Source organism: Colossoma macropomum, unplaced genomic scaffold (genome assembly GCF_904425465.1).
Source record: "Colossoma macropomum unplaced genomic scaffold, Colossoma_macropomum, whole genome shotgun sequence".
Lineage (NCBI taxonomy): Eukaryota > Metazoa > Chordata > Actinopteri > Characiformes > Serrasalmidae > Colossoma > Colossoma macropomum.
Window position 1 is genome coordinate 28,438,884 of NW_023494786.1, and position 18,148 is coordinate 28,457,031.

Here is an 18,148-nt window from a genome sequence, read left to right on the forward strand (position 1 = left end):
CCATTATTTCTACAACTAATTAACCGGTCCACTGTTATCTGACCCATCGAACTACAGTACAGTTTCTCTCCCTTTACTGCTGCCATCGTTCAAAGTTTCACATGTGCAGCCAATAATATACATGACTTGAGCCCTCACTCTCAAGCTTTTTAGGATTGGTGAATGTGTTAACATGAACTTTTCATACATTTACTTTAAAATGTAGTACACTTTCCTAAAATATCCCTTCACCTACTGTGACAAGCAGCTAATGTTAACCAGTAACATCAATTACTGGTAACTAACACAAAGAGCTTTACTATGTTCTAGCTAGCTAACATTAAACTAACATTAGGTAGGAGCAACATCAGCTAATAACTAACACGAAGAGCTTTAATATGCACCAGCTAACTAACATTAAGCCAACACCATAGGAGTATCATCAACTATAAGAACTAACATGAAGATTTTCACTATGCATTTGTTAATTACCCTACTAGAAAAACCAGCACAGACCAGCATGGGAGATACCAGCAAAACCAGCATTTGTTGTGTTTTGGATGCTGGTATGCTGGTCAGCAGCAATGGAAGTTGATATGCTGATCAGCACTAAAACCAGCATATGTTGTGTTTTGATGCTGGTATGCTGGTCAACCAGCATGACCATGCTGGGGTGACTTACTAAACCAGCACCAGACCTGACCAACATAAAACAGTGTTTTTTCCAGCAGGGCATGTACTACAACTGACATTAAACTAGAATTAACTGTAAGGTACATCAGCTAATCGTAGCTAACATGAAGAGGTTTACTATGCACTAGCTAACCAACACAAGATAAGATTAACTAAGAATAACATCAGCTATTGGTAACTAACATTAAGGTCTTCACTAGTAAAGTTCACTAAGTAAAGTTAGGCTAATATTAGCTAGGAGTAACCTGGTAATGACACTTATGCTAATGGTAACCTAGATAAACACCTAGCTATCTGCAGTCTCTATGCATCCTGTGTTATATTGAAATATGTTGAGATGATGATGTATACAGTTTGAACATTATGGAGCATTTTTGAAGTAAAAATGCAATGAAAATAAAAATCCACCACTTATAAATATCCAACATAGCTGGCTTTGTTGACGAATCATGAGAAGCCTGCAGCCTCACCTTAGAATAGATGGCAGAGTGCATGACCTCTCCGTCCCGGTACCAGGTGATTTCTGCAGCAGGCTTGGCTCCAGAGGCCCGGCAAGTCAGGTTATGGGGCGTGTGAGCCTTCAACCGCACCACGGGGCCTCCCTCAACAACAGGGTCCGACGGTGGCACTGAGGGAAGAAGAATCAAGCATGAGCATAAACACTGCCAGCTGCTTTTCCTGACAGAAACTGCCAAAATAGACTTAAAATAAAAGCCTGGCAAAAAATCAAACGTGCAGTTTTCCCTTCACTCCAAATGCAGTACATCAAGCGAGAGCAAGTTTACTTCTTTGGTTCTGCACTGGGGCTACAAGGCTAATGTAGCTAACAAGTCATGCACGCTTCTATCTCACCAATTAGCATCATGCAAACTGGTGCTAATTGGTGCAAAAATAGCGTTATGTTAATTTGGAGGCAAAATTAGCATCATGCCTAAATCACCACACTTGCCTCAAACGGTGTTGAGTAATCAAAGCGACTTAGACTTGGCTGGTCTATAAAAATGGCCAAAATGAAGTATGTCACACACCATAAATTGGATTTGCTTTTGGCTAAAATGTTCCTTTAAGCCGCGTCCGTTGTAGGCTGCTTTGTGTGGCCGCGATGATTCAGGGTTGAGACTGCACCGGAGATAGTGTTTCACATGAGGCATTGCCCACCGAGGCCTTTCCTAGTGAACGCCGCTAAAGCATTCATCACTGTTGGCGGATATTTGACCTATATAGAGCGGGGCGGCTTGGTAAATGGGCTGAGAGATTGAGTGAGCCGGGCGTTTTCGGTGGGAGAGGAGGCCAAGTCCTGTGTTTTTGCCCTTTTAACAGGGGCGAGGTTTTGTCATTATGACTCTGTTTACAGATCCTCTCGCGCGGCCCTGTTGCATCGGAATTACTGATTTGTTCATTTATTTGCATGGCGGTGCGCGCGGCCCTCCGGCAAGCAGAGCATGCCACCTTTGATGAAGGCGTCCGTCTAGTGGAGCGCGCACACTCGCATGCTCCGTCCTGCATCCTGCCTTTTTTTTCTCTCCCTCTCTCTCTCGCCGTCTCTCACCAAGCCAATTTCTGTGGCTGTATCAGAATTGTCTGAGGCTCTTTCTGTCGCTCCTGCCACTCGGACACTAATGGAATCCGAGCGCTAGGTGATTTTAATTTCCATGCGGATTCCCTTGACTGCACCCTCGCCCGCTGACTCCTTTGACTGCATCGGATTGCTTTGGTCTCATCCGGCCGCATTGATTTCCCCACACAAGCGTGCACACATACAGACTGTTCCCCGTGCACACGAGTTTCATTTGCTGTTCTCCTGGCAGGGAAGTTTGCCAAGAACACTGCAGCCAAGCCCACACAAAGCCTGTTATCGTTGCTGTGGCTGTCATTTTTCGGCCCTTTCTGTGTGATTTTACCAAGTACACATAGCGTACAGTGGCGTTAGTATGCTGTAATGCGTACAGTAATTGAAACCCTACTGACGCCTTTGCTGTAGTTCCACCGTCTGCCACTGGGTGTCAGTAATGTTACACCGTCTTTAAATCCCTAGTGAATCTCTCTTTAGCACCCCCTCCCAATCTACCCACCCCGCCACTAAATGGCAGTGAATATGTAGATCATTCACATTGCGTTAATGTAAAAGCCGCCCTGCGGTTGACAAATTTTGTGAGTCACTGTAGAATGTGCTAACTGTGCAGACTTTGACTTTTAACCGTCCACGCGAGTCATTTGTGACTGCGGCAATCACATTATCCCGGGCCTTCACAGGCTTGATTATTGGTGGGAGAGTGAGTGAGAGCGAGAGAGAGTATATTTTTTCTTCGCAGGCTCTGTCAAGTCAGTTTTGCTTGGTTAAAAAAATAATAATAATAAAACACTTCTGGGGCATGATTTAAAATTGAGAATAAATTATGAAGTCATGACTTATAGTGAGTGGGGGATGCGAGGAAGTGTTTATGCAGGGAGAAGAAAAGTTGCAGTGTTATACATTTCAGGCAGTATTTAAAACGCTGCTAATGAAATTGGCTACTAGGAGGGATGCTGTAATTTCTCCGCTTCGCTGGGAGAGGTGTACCGCAGAGGGCTCTTCTCTTTCTCTCTTTCGTCTGCCACACGCCCACAGATGATCTGCTTACCCAGAACGGTGAGCTTGGCCCGGTGAGAGCGCAGACCCGCTTGGGTGGCCTGACACTCGTAGACCGCGTCGTCCCCCAGCTCTGCCGATTCGATCACCAAGCTGTGCTCTCCTGATGCCGGATCTCCCAGTAGAGAGTAACGTGCCCAGCCTGGAGGACAACACATACAAACACAAACTGTCAAGCACAGGAACTGGTGAGAACATTGGATGTCAACGGCTGTGTTTACATGCAAAGTTTAAATGCTCACTCTACTCAACAACATGATGGAAAACCTCAGTTTACATGTACACTACAAGCAATCAGATCCAGAATTACTCAGTGTAGATGTTACCATGACAACGAGCATCGCGTGAGTCCAGTCAGAGAGAGATGAGCAGCAGTGAGCAGTGCTTGTGTTTTTAATTGCTTTAAAATGATGTCAGACTCAGGAAAACGTCCTTCACATGCCCTTATTAAAGAAGGCCGAGAGGAAGACGTCGTGTTCTGAGACACATAAGCTGGACGTCCGTCCCACCGCCGTCTTTTAAAGATCAGAGCATAAACTTTGTCTCCTCTACAGACCAATTTCTGCTCCGCCATGTTGAACGTTATAAACTTACGCTATGACGTGACGCACATGATCAGAACATACTTACACATTCCAATTGGGAATATAATCAGATACAGGCGTTTATATGGATACTATTCTTTTTTTAACAGATTATTTACAGGATTACCCACCTCGTTCAATCGGATAGGCATTGTATTCCAAATGGCCTCAATCAAACTAGTTTATTCTGATTGAGGTGTTTACATGGACGTCTTCTACTCCAATTGGGCTATTAGTCGGTTTATTAACAGATTATTAGACTGCATGTAAATATGGCTAGTTAGTTCAGCTGGTTCTTTCTATCTTTGTTTTTTTGACCAGTCATAAAAGGTGAATGGACTGTACTCTTGTTGAGAGGAAGAGGTGTCCTTCAGGTTGAACATGCTATCAGAAACAGAGACCAGCCTCAGTTTAGGTGGAAGGAGCCCTTGAGCAGGTTGAGCTAATTTTACTCAACTTCCCTAAGATAATTACATAAGCTAGCTAGCTAAAATGTAGGTCCACGGACTGTTTATATGAGCAAACACTGCAACATCTATATTAGATAGTTCATAAAATGGTTATAGGTGAATAAAAAAGTTATGGGCAGGACTATGGTCACTTACTTCCCCTATTACGTGAGCCAATAGAGATAAATTGCTCCTCCAAATTAGGGTTCGGCTAAGGAGAAAGGTTAGCTAAAGCCCAGGCACGGCTAATTAGACAGCTAACACACAGAGAAAGCGATCTTAATCCAACTATGTTTTTAAGCATACTTATATAAGGACAATATACCATCTCTAAAACAATGTAATTGTGCGAACAAACTTATGGTTAATGTAAACTAGTCCAGAAACTCATTAGCTAGTGATAATTAGCTCATTATCAGCTTGGTTACCTCCCACCCAAGCTGAGGCTTTGCCCACCCTTGCACTTGTCTTGCACTTGGTTTACTGTTTGTTTGTTATGGACTTAATCAAAATACCACCATTGCTGTGTAGAACATATTCTTGAATCTTAATATACATATATAGTTTATCATTTTGGATGCTTGAGCGATGCTTCACTTGAGTTATCATGTATATCATTGCTTATATTCCATGTGTGAATGGTTGTTGTAAATAATTTGAACAGTACTAACATCATCAAATCCAACTAAATTGTAATACAGAATCAGAATAAAATCAAAAGACTTCCAACCAGACGATCCAATAAAGTAATAACACTCAAAAATGTAATAAACTTTGCCCTGAACTTTACTGAGTTCTACATCTCCAACACCAACAAATGGAGAGTTTGTCTCAGCCGGTGTGTTTTGAGGGACATTAGTGACTTAATGTGGTATATCAGTGGGAGTTCAACTGAAACACACGTGAGACACCTCATGCATGCGGACAGCTGATTACTCTCCATAGAGATGCTATCGTCTGCCCACACAGTGACGTCCCGAGCCACCGGGAAATCGCTTTAAATGTCACCGCACGGCTGAGCGGCAATTGATTCTCCACCTTAGCCGGACCAGACAGCCGAGATGATTAGACAAATTAAACGCTCGTTTGTATTATATGCAGAGTTTGTTTTGCCTTTTCCGCTCATCCACTCAATAAAGCAGCCGCTGAGTGGGAGAACCAATGACATTACTCACACACACTCACACTTCATCTCCCACAGCGAGTGCTAGTTACAATAAGATGCCCTTTACCTACCAGATCTCCAATGAATTTGGTCTCCTGGTCTATAATTGGAAAGATTATGATGACCTGGCTTTTATAAATGGGCTCCTATAGAGCATTATGTACTGAGTCATGTATGTAAACTCCAGATTTCTGTGGCATTTGCAGTCTGGGCCCAGGAATAAAGTCTTTATTATGATGTTGGCCACTTTATTAGAAGACCCTCCCTTGTAGCTCCAACTCACTGGTATACAGTCATAGACTGTAGCTCATCTGTTGAGGCACAGTTTGTGTTAGCCATCCTCTGTCCCTTTATCAGTGGTCATCATCAACAGTCTTTCAACAGTCAGTCAAGTTTCTGACCACAGAGCTGCTTCACCACCTAAATGGTCATATCTGGTCAACAGTGCTGCTGTGGTGAGAAACCAATGAGGAATGGGGTAGAAGGTGGCTGATAAACTGTAGGTCTCTACACCTATACAGTGGAGCTATAAGGTATTATTCACATTATAATGCACTTTGAAGTTCTTACCTGGCAGATCTCTTTCTCCACCAAGTGCTAGCCCATCTTTGGTCCACTGGACCATGCCTCGATATCCCACGATGACACAGGGCAGCGTCACTGACTGACCAGCCACCACTACCTTGTCCTGGGGCTGCTGGGAAAAGTAAGCTGCTTCAGCCACTGTAGGAAGAACAAACAGAAAATAAAAAAAAGATTAATAATCACTTTCAGAAGTTTGCAAAACTTTAGGAAAACATAAGTGAAGCTGTAAACAAAGTTTAAAAATCTAATACGATTTTTACGGAGTAGGTCCAGCAATGCATGGAGCTATGATAAGGAGACTTATTGTACCATTTAAGGTAAAGAACAGTAACTTTTAGCATCATTATTGTTGTGCACTGTGTTGGAGTCCTTCACTCAAGACTAAGGCTAAATGTAGCCCCTATGTTTTCTCAAGGCCAATGCAACCCTTACGTTTTCTTGAGCCTAACGTAACCCCTATGATTTCTCAAGAATAATATAACCCCTATGGTTTCTGGAGAAGAGTATAACCCTGATGTTTCCTCAAGGCTAATGTAACCCCTATGTTTTCTACAGCTGGTATAACCCCTTAAACTCTAAAACTCCATATGTGAGTGGACACTTCAGTTCCTCACTTTAATAACTGAATAAGACTAATAAGACTGCAGTGTAGCTGGTAAAAGCACAAAAGTTAGTCACATGACCTCATTCTTACATATCAAAGTGTTCATTAACATCACAATCCTAGCACTTTTTCTCTTGTCCAGCCTGATTTTTTTCTCTCAGCTGAGCTTGCCTGGCAGCTGGAGCATCATGGGGAAACCTCACCCTCTACCCTAAGCCTGATGGACTATCTGTCATGCTACTTGCTCCAGTGCTTTGAAGTCAGTGATTTTACAGAAGGAGAGAAAAAGGGAGGGCACAGAGCATGTTAGCATGTTAGCGCACAATCAGCAAAAACTGACCCCGATGTATTTGCCCACTGCTCTGTCACCAATACAGCTCAAGACATCAGATAAAAGACCAACATTACTCAAAGAGCAGACCCCAGGTAGACGCTGCCTCTTTACACGGAGAGCTGAAGCACTCAGTGAGAGCAGTGGTCCATACAAAACACAACCTCAAACTCCTCCTCATCTGTCAGGCAAAGCTTTTATCAATAATTACTGTTATCCTTTCAAAGCCAATGGCCAGTTAATATTGCCTTTACTAAGCAATATCGAATATTATTAATGGGTACTTTAACTAACTGGGCTAAATAGTGACTGTTGTCTAGCTAAACAAGGCTAACTTAGCAACTGTTTTCCATCTATACAAAGCTAAGCTAACAAATATTTTCTAGCTATATAAAACTAGGCTAACTTAGCATTTGTTTTCTAGCTGTAAAAAACTAGGCTAAGTTAACAAATGTTTTCCACCTGTATAAACCTAAGCTAACTTAGCAGCTGTTTTCCATCTATACAAAATTAGGCTAAATTAGCAACAGTTTCCACCTATACAAAGCTAGGCTAACTTAGCAACTGTTTTCCACCTATACAAAGCTAGGCTAAGTTAACAAATGTTTTCTACCTATATAAACCTAGGCTAACTTAGCATTCGTTTTCTAGCTATACAAAACTAGACTAACTTAGCAACTGTTTCCAGATGTGCAAAAAACAGGTTAGCTTAGTTACTTTTCAGCTATGAAAACATTAGTCTAAGCTCTCAAGGACTACTCACAGGGGCACGTTAACACATATTCAGTTAATTGAAATATAATTTAATGGAAATTGATCAATTAATCTTTGAACAACTTGCACAGAGATGTCCAGTATTTGCTGTGCCAAAATGCCCGCATGCATGTACTCGAGGACCACTGTGCTTGAGGATACACATAAAGCTGCAAAAGCTTGTCTCACATCAGTGTGAAATGCCACAGTCAGCGGGGGGCTATCTGGTTGACTCTAGCGGGGCTACCGTTGCATCATTCTGCGCTGGCAGAGCGAGAGGACACGTTTCACAACAGTTTGGATTCCTGCACTGGCTGAGGAGTCTGGGTGTCAGCTGTTCATGACTTATTTAACTCTTTTTCCTCCGTCCATATGGTGGGCTGTGCAGACTGACGGAGGGGGGGGAGAGAAGCCCCCGCCAAGCTGAGGAATCCGTCACCATTCCACTAGGGTAGTGTCTGTGTGGGTGTGTGGGGGGGGGCGGCGGGGCTTTTGTAAAAATGGATGTTAAACAATCAAAGCAGTGTTAGGCGTCCCATGAGAGCCATCCGCTGTGGGCAGAAAGAGAGAAAAAGAGAGACAGAGAGAGATGGAGAGAGGGAGGGAGGGAGGGAGAGAGGGAGAGTCCAGCACCTGCTTCTTTACTGCTTCTTGCTGGGCTGGATTTTGCAGCTACTCTCTCTCTCTCTCTCTCTCTCTCTCTCTCTCTCTCTCTTGCATAGACTATCAGTGTGGCTGTTTCCTTGCTGCAAGTTTCTCATCATTGGACCCCCACTGGACTCAAAAAATGGCAAGCAGCCAAAGCAGACTAGAGAGAGAGACTAAAGAGAGAGAGAGAGAGAGAGAGAGAGAGAGAGAGGGAGAGAGAGAGACAAAGAGAGATACATAATAAAGTGAGAGAGAGAGAGAGAGAAATAGAAAGAAGCAAAAGAGAGAGAAAGAAAAGAGACAGAGACAAAGAAAAGATATAGAAAGAAGATAGATAGAGAGAGAGAGAAATAAAAAAAGAGAAAGAAGAGAGAGAAAGAGTGAGAGGGAGATAGAATGAAGAAAGATAGAGATAGAAAGCAGCAAGAGAGAGAGAGAAGAAAAGAGATAGAGACAAATGGAAGAGGTAGAATGAAACGAGAGAGAGAAAAAGAGAAAGAAGAAAGAGAGAGACAAAGGAGACAGAAAGTAGTGAGAGAGAGAGAAAGTAAAAAGGAGAGAAAGAGACAAAAGAAAGATGGGGAAAGAGAGAAAGAGTGAAGCTGGAGCTTTTTGACAGAAATTTCAGAGAGCTGGTGGCGCTGTGTGACAGGAGGGTTATTGGCTATTGGCTCACCCCCCAGTTTTACTCTTCCCCTTCCTCTCTCTCTCTCTCTCTCTCTCTCTCTCTCTTTGTCTATGTGGTTAAATAGTAGACTGGAGGACCCAATGGAGGATAAAGCTGGGGTCTATTCAAGCTGGCCTAAGCCACCCTCTTTTTTCTGGGCCTGGGGTGTTTAAACAGACGAAAGCAAAGGGATGGAGGGATGGGGAGGAGGGTCCGAGGCAGAGAAAAGCAGAAAAGCAGGGCAACATACGGCGGCCAGAGACGCGCTATTGTCCTCCTGTCCCTCGCTTTTAATAGGCCTCTTCATTTCCAATCAATCCTGCTAAATGCAAGTTTAATGGCTTTTCAATAGCAGCTTTCCACCCCCCCCAACCCCCCACCCCCCCTGAGGGACAGCGGGATTTTCTCTGACCCCCCCAACCCTGATCCTCTCTCTCTCTCTCTCTCTCTCTCTCTCACTCAATTATTCTCGCCGCTTTCTTTTTTCCTTTTCTTGCAGTTGAAAAGCTGGGGCTTCTAAGCTTGGCTGACAGTGTTTGGGCCGCACTCAATTATCCACTCCATCGAGAGGGGCTCGGAAAGACCCCCACTAAAACTCACACGCAGATATAGACTCCCCACTCTCTCTCTCTCTCTCTCTCTCTCTCTCTCTCTCTCTCTCTCGGTTTCTCTTCCTTTATTTTTCTACTTTCTTTCTTTCTCGCCTGCTTTCTTTCTTTCTGTCTTCCAGTGTCTTTCCCTTCTCTTTCTTCTTTTTTTCTCTCTCTTTTTCTTTCACTCTATCTTTTTCTATCTCACTCTTTCTCTTTATTTCTCATTCTTCTTCTTATCCTTCTCCTTTCTCTGTCACTCCAGTACTCTCTTTCTCTTTCATCTCCCTTTCATTGTCTTTTTTGTCTTATCCTTCTACTTCCCTCTCATCCTTCTCTTTCTCACTCTCTCTTTTTACTCTCTCTCTCTCTCTGATTCTCTCTCTTTTTCTTTTATTCTATCTTTCTATATCTCACTCTTTCTCTTTCTTTGTCTTATCCTTCTCCTTCTTTCTCTCTCTGTCACTCTCCATTACTTTCTCTTTCATCTCTCTTTCATTGCCTGTTGTCTTATCCTTCTACTTCTCTTATTCTTCTACTTCTCTTATCTTTCTTTCTCCCTCTCTCTGATTTTAGCTGCTACAGATTTCAAGTCTTTTTGAAACTCGTCTTTTCTTTCACAAGTGCTGACTGTCCTCCACAAGAGAGAGAAAGAGAGAGAGAGAGAGAGAGAGAGAAGAATACGGCTGTGGTGGAAGGTCTTATTCCTCAATCCATCTCAAAGGGCTTTTCGAGTGTGTGCGTGTGTGTACAGAAGATCAAAAGAGTGCAGTTTGATGCTTTTTCATAGAGCACTAAACTCCTGCTCTGTTTGAGCTAGCGTTTTTTGAGCCATGCTCTAAAAATGATGTGCGCTTTCTTTCTTTTTTTTTCGTCTTCCTCCTCTCTTCCCCCTTTGCTCCACTTTTATGAGCTATTGAGTCTTTTCATGGTCTCTCTAATTGTGCTGTGCTTTGGGGATTATGGCTTTTGCATTAGTTTCTGTAGGTACTGTATAAGCATCGATTGCAATTAAGGCATGTAGCTCCAGTATCTAAATGTTTACGGCCTGTGATAATTCATCAGAACGGCCTGATCTTTATGGGGAATTCACACTTTCAGACGTTTCCCTTATGAGACATCACTGCGCGGTGTCGATGTGTACACAAGTACACATGTATGCATGTTAAACAGACCTCCAACATGCAGTATATCAAGCCCAGCATGTTGATTCTGCAGCATCACATCAACAAGAAGTTAGTAAATTATAAACAATATACTGCAATTATAATCACTACTTCTGCATTATAAAGCAATCTGGATATTCATTTTATTACAATTTAATTCTAGGACGCACTGATATGGAAACTGTGGGCCTGATAGCTTAATTTTCATGCATATATCTGCCGGTACTGATACTGATACATAAACATTTACAAAATGTAAAAATTAAGGCTACGTCTATGTGGTTTGCATCACAGAGAAATATAACTCCTATTTCTACAGGGTTAAAATGCAGTAAAATGAATCAAATGCAGGTATTTTAGCACAGTAGCCCCGTGTCCCCTGTATATATATTGGAGACTAATACTAATACTAAGACTAATATATTGGAATCATTTAACGCACTTGTCTGAAATAAATCAGCTTCATTTTATTAAAAAATATTGATTCAAACTTTTAGAGAAGTTATATTAAAATATTACATTCAGAACAAAACTTTTCATGTCCATTTCTGTCATTTTTAACTTTTAACATCATTTGTTAAGTACTAAATAAGTACTACCTGCCGTTTACACCGTGTCTAATTTTAATGAAAATCGGACCAACAGAAATTTTTGTTAAATGCTGTTACATTAACTTCCATTATAAGTTAAGAGTTTTTTTCTTTCTCCTGTAAAGTTACTGTACCACCTCTTCTCAATCTATGAATCCCGTCACACACCGCACAGGTATTTATAGCACGATCATCCTCGTGCAACGCCATCTGCAGGAGCCTGAAGTTACTACCACCTTAAACACACAAAGTGACTCATTTTTTGTCTGGGGAGCTTATATTGTCTATACTGCGATAAGTAACAAACCGTAACCCTGTTAAGTAATTAACAATGGTAACTGCTTCGTTTGTTAACTTTCTTCTTGTTACATCTTTCCTTGAGTGCCTTGCTCTCCCTTTGCTGCTGTTGCACTGTGAATTTCCCCATTGTGGGACTTATAAGGATTATTTTATCTTAAGACTTCAGATTTTACACACTTCTCAGTGTAAATTTTAACATTATTTAGTAGTAGATTAAATTTTAAGTCATCTACTAATAAATAATGCCTTACAAATTCGAAATTTGACTGAAAGGCTCATCCTTAGACCCGCAGCTTTGACCTGACTGGTTCTGCTGAATTTCTGAAGCTCACACTGTCCATGGACAACATGTCTCTGAAGAGATGACGTGCTAGTCCTCCAGCCATCAGAGCTCAAAATACTATCACACGTTCTACACTGTATGAAACCAGTTTCAACTGATTTAAAGACCAGGTCATAATATTTCCACAACGAAGACGACTCTGACTCATTTCATCCATGGTGAGCAAGACTACAGACACATAGACTGCACTGGAGACAGATAGAGTGCATTAAGGAAGATGCAGAGAGCATGAAATCTAAGTTGGAATATGCCTTCAGATAAAAACAAATCTACTACATTAGAAACCACTCATTAGAAAACAAACCCATACATACTCTGCATGGGTAAAATCGTCCCGAACCCGGCCTGAAGCTGGATATTTTGTCGGGCCCCATCTTAACCAAGCCACCATGACGCCATGGGCCGAGCCAAAAATGTTAATCCTGTCACACACACACACTCAGGTTCGCACCATAAGCACTGATTCATCGCGCTCCAAAATCTCTTTTCAGAGAAAAGCCCAACAACACGTCTCTGCTGGTTAATGACTCATTTCAAATTGGAATAATTCCTCCTTGCTGAATTAGCCAATTCTTTGACGCTGTGTTAGCAGCTTAATTACATGAGTACGTTCCTGATGGGGAAGAGGAGGATGAAAGAGCGAGAGAAAGACGAGGTGAGAGAGGGAGGGGGCGGAGAGGAGCGGCCTGACATTTTTGGAAATTCTTCAGGTTGTAGAGCTGCACGAAGCTAACCGTGTCTACATAGATAGATAGATAGATAGATAGATAGATAGATCACATGATTTGAAAGTGGTAGTTGGCCTGTACATTGTGACAAAATGTTATGATGAATGGACCAATGAAAATTGTCCAAAATTAGAACAAAATCTTGTTCCATTGGCTTCCATTCAAAGATACAAATGTTTTTGTCCTTCACCTGTAAAGTTACTACTTTTGGGGATAGAAGTTTTGTTCTGACAGCAACAATACGTACATAAAACAATGTAACAGTCTCTACACTGTTAGAAATAAAGATTCTGTACAGGTACATTTTTCGTTCATCAAGGTACAAACAATGTAAATGTTCCCTCAAAGGTACAACAGTGGTTTTAAGGTCCAACTGTGAACCTTAAATAAGTTTTTCCAGGTGAAAAGTTTGTATTTGTACCTTTTCATAACTGAATGTTTTAAAACAGAACAGTGAAATAAAAGCCTGGAGACGAGACGGGGTGTGTGGAGTCAGTACAACTTAGAAAATATCATTTCAGTGGATTATGGTTCAGTTATGTTCCCTGACTAAAGGTACTGAGATGAACCCTTGAGGGTCCCACCCCAGTGACAAGAAGGGCACTGCCCCAGTGACAGTTTCGTATCTTTATTTCTGAGAGTGTAAGTTAAACAATAGCTCATTATGACAGTATATATATTCTGCACAGATGACATGCAGTCATAATAAAGCTTATCTGAAGGGCAGCTTTGAGGAGACTTGATGTGCAGTTGGCTTTTTTCCTGAGAAATGCTCCAATAAATGAGTACAACAACTGAAGAATGGTAGAAATTTCAGGAATCTGGTTGGTGTGGCTTTTAAAGAATGAAACAAGTGAATGAAGGACATTCAGAAGGGGAACGTGAGAATGAAGAGAGTCATCGCTGTGAGGACGGAGGTCTCCCCCAGTATATGTGTGTGTGTGTGTGTGTGTCTTCCCCTCCCCCTAGTAACAAGGTCAAAACACACTTGGCCTGATACACTTTAATCCGGATTTTTCAAAATGGAATATCGTTTCACGGGTCTGGATGGCAGCGGCCGCGCGTGTGTGTGTTTGTGTGTGTGTGTGTGGCGTTTTGCTGTAAATAGGGCAGTCATGCTGTGGGGATGTTTCAGGGCACATTTAGCAGCTACTTTGACTTCTGACTTTGCTTTTTTTGTCACTCAGGCCGAGCTAAGTGCAGCGGGTCCAATTCAAGCATGCTATATTAAAGAGCTTTACTTTTCACTTCCTCTCTCTCTCTCTCTCTCTCTCTCACACACGCACACTCTGTGCTGCTTTAGAGCTCTGAGTAAAGTTACCATGCCCTCGACTCTCTGGTAGCAAAACGAGTGGACAGATGTTAGCAATGATCCCTCTCTGGCTACTGTCACCAGAGACCGCACAGAGAGCCTTGATGGTGTTAAGCGCTGAGTGTGTGTGTATCTTTACTTGTTTTCCTACATTTTCAGGACATTTGTAGCAAACAGGGCTAACCGACGGGACCACCAGAGCTCCTGGCTTTGTCACATGCTGTTTTAAAAAGCTACTTGTTTCATTTTTCACACTGAAAGGACAAAAACGAATGGCTTATTAATTAACGATTTTCATTTCATATGCACATGAAAGGTCACACTCTAATAACATCTTGGGACATTATTTTACAAATAAATAAGTGAAGTAATTAAGCAATTTATTTATGTCATGTAATCAAACTAATGTTAGCATGATGGAACTTTGTTGTCATCGATTCCAAAATGCCTCGTTTCAATTGGCTACGACAACACAGTCCAGCTTAGTAGCGTAACATTTTAACTGGAACATCTCAGCCTTTTAAACACTGTCACTGTCAAACAGACAGAAGCTAAAGCAGGACCAAATAAGGCCTGAATAGTCTGATTTATCTGCTGTCAAGAACAATGAGCAGCCAGTACAAGTCTACAATTAACAGTAGTACCACACATACATTATATGTATATATATATATACATATATACATATGTATATATGTATATATATATATATGTACATATGTATATAAAACACATCAATATTGTCGGAACAAAACCTTGTATCACCAAAATGGTAACTTTACAGGAGAAGGAAAAAACATAGTCTACTTTTAATGTAAGTCAATGGAACCAGACTTTTTCCAAGTAATTTTGGGTCATTTTTGTTGGTCCATTCATCATGAAACGTACACACAATGTAAAGGACAACAGGTATTTCCAAATTATGTCAAAAACTGAAAAAAATGACAAAAATTGAGATATGAGGTTTCTTGTAGGACAGCAGCGATATATGTATATATATATATATATATAATATATATATATATATATATGTATATATATATATATATATACACACACATATATATACATATATATATATATATATATATATATATATATATATATATATATATATGTATGTATATGCTGTAAAAATGTTCTACACCTATCCTTAATCTTAAAAATCATGGTTGTCTGGAAAATGTACAAAAACAAACAACTACACACACACAGTTTGGCCGCCCTGCATGGTGTGAGCTGCAGCTCGGCTGGCGTCAGTGATGCTGACCCTGTGTGAATCGTGGCCTCATATCCATTACGCTCAGCCATCATCCTCTCAGGAAAATGTGCAGCCGCTGCATCCCTCCATCCCTCCATCTCTCCACACAAGAGCTCTCCACTCAACCAGCCACTCCGCTCCACACACTAATAATTCAACAACGCGCACAAAAAGAGCAGCAAATGCCACCCTGGGCCACCCTCGCTTTCACCACCATTGCACCCTCCGGTCCCATCTCAGCAGAGAGAGAGAGAGAGAGATGAGTGAGCACTGAGAAGAAAGGAGTGAGAGAAAATTAACACCAGAAAAAAGAGAGAGGACAAAAACCTAGCTTGGTGGAAATAAGCAGGCTGGGCCGTGTTGGCTAAAAGTGATCCATTGTGTGCGCTTCAGATAAGGCCACTAAACCCAGGCTGTGGAGAGTGAGCTCGATTTCGCACCATGGAATTTTTATGCTTTTGTTTAGTGGTGGAGGGCCCTTTTGTCTCACTCTCATTGTGCAGAGAGTGTGTGTGTATGGTGGAGGGGTGGAGAGTGTGTGATATGAAAGTGTTTGTTAGGCACGAGGCGATATGGCCAGATTTGTGTTGCAGTAAATGGTGTCCAGAACATATTTAAGCAGTTTCAGTTCTATCGCCTCCATCGCAGCCCGTGGTAAACAAAAATGTTTTACTGTATGAACACTTTTCCTTCTGAAGGTCTATGAGATCATTACGGAGCCAAAAAATGATTATTGCTACATGCAAGCTAACACTACTGCACACTGAATTGTATATGACTGGCAGCCTCACCAAAATACCCCAAACACACCAGCAAGCTTGGTCGAATGTGGTGGTTAAGCTGCTTTGGCCGCCTTTAGCTTGAATAGCTCCTTTTGTTTTGGAACAGTGTTGAAGTTCTATAGTAGACATACCTTTCAGTATTATTCATATTTTGACTAATAAGCGACCTCATAATTCAGAGGATACATGTTTGGAGGGATATATGCTGGCCAATATGTTGGGTTTGAAACATTTTACCACAAGACGCAACTACACTGCAGAATTTAATATCTTAGCAGGTGAAAAAACGTCTTAAATGTTGTCAAAAAATCTACAGTTTCTCATTATGAGACTGTTGTAAGAATAATATAAGAATATTCCACCTGTTTCTGTACATTTTTACTTGTTTTGAGTGATTTTATCCAGTGAAAGTGTCTTATTCCATTGGCAGGAGATTTCTTGTTGGACAGCAGCGATATATGTATATATATATATGCATATGCTGTAAAAATGTTCTACACCTATCCTTAATCTTAACAATGAATGGTTGTCTGGAAAATGTACAAAAACAAACAACTACACACACACAGTTTGGCCGCACTGCATGGTGTGAGCTGCAGCTGTACTTGTTTTGAGAAATAACGAAGATAATTTTACTCATTTCAAGAAGTAATGCTTAAAACAAGTGACATGATCTACCAATGAAACAATACATTTTTATAAGATAAAATGGCTTAAAAAGAAGTAAAAATGTCTAGAAATAAGTTAAATAATCTCACAATATTCTTACAACAGTCTCATGAGAAATAGTAGATATATTGAGTACGTTTATGACGTTTACACTCGCTATCAATTTTTCCATTGTAACGTTGTAAAAACGCCATTCATTTGTGTGCATGATGATGTTTCTTAGCCTGTTCATGGTCAATGGCAAAAATCCCACTGAATACAGTTTAAAATGCTACGTTACTGAGCTGGACTGTGTTGTTGTGGCTAATCCATACCAAGCAGGCTGGAAAAACCAATGAATTTGCCTACTATGCTAACATTTTAACTTGGTTGCATGACAATAAACTACATCTGATCTATCCTAACAGTGTGACTTTTCACATACATATAAAATAAAGAGCATTTAAAACCTTTATCCCTAAACATGTCTCCGCTGTCTGAACAAAACCATGTATCTCCATTATTGTCATTTTTCAGTTTTTAACATAATTTGAAAATGGCTATTGTCCTTTACATTATGTGTAAATTTCATGAGGACTGGACCAATGGAAATGGGTCAAAATTACTCAGAAAAACTTCTGGTTCCATTGACTTACATTAAAAGTGGAGCATGTTTTTCCTTTTCCTGTAAAGTTACCATTTTGGAGATATAAGGTTTTGTTCTGACAGCAGTGATATCAATGTTACTAACCTAAAAAGTGACAACATTTAATAATACATTGTATTTTATCATTATTATCAGATTAAATACAAATAAAAAGTATTAATAAAGCCTCATTAGTCAGTCAGGGAGAAGCTAAAGTCTGAGTTTACCTCATTAGTATGAATTGGATTTTTGCCAGCGCTCTGTAAAGCTTGTCCAATGTACATATTTGTGGGCGGAGCTTTAGACAGGACAGTTCACCCCACTGACGTGACCATCCAGTACAATGTTGCCAAACATATTAAAGAGGTTTGTCCTGTTTAAAAAAGCCACCTGCGTCTAAGTCTGTCGTTCAAGGCCTGCACAGATCATCCCTTTCTTTTTCCTCTCTCTTTTGTCCTCTCTCTCTCTCTCTTTCTCTCTTTCCCAGTCTCTCTCCCCCTCCTCTCTCTCTGCCGCTCTCTCCCCCTCTCTCTTTCTAACTGTTATCTCTCCCCTCACATTCCTGTTCTCTTTTCTTCTCCTCTCCCCCCTCTCTTCTCCTCTTTAGCGCTGTTTTTTGTGTCTAAATTGCAGCCTAACAGCTTTTTAAAAGCTGTAGCACCGGAGTTTAATCCTGATAGACTCCCCTTTTCACG

General features: G+C 41.1%; 1 protein-coding gene across 1 annotated transcript in view; it reads right to left on the reverse strand.

The window, feature by feature from the left end:
* Positions 1-18,148, reverse strand: part of kirrel3l (kirre like nephrin family adhesion molecule 3, like) — a 73,622-nt gene that overhangs the window by 22,853 nt on the left and 32,621 nt on the right. Inside the window, exons 2-4 of the mRNA XM_036565265.1 lie at positions 6,070-6,222; positions 3,294-3,443; positions 1,143-1,300 (exon numbers count right to left, since the gene is read on the reverse strand). Coding sequence (XP_036421158.1) covers positions 1,143-1,300; positions 3,294-3,443; positions 6,070-6,222 — 461 coding nt within the window. The remainder of the gene's footprint in view (positions 1-1,142; positions 1,301-3,293; positions 3,444-6,069; positions 6,223-18,148) is intronic.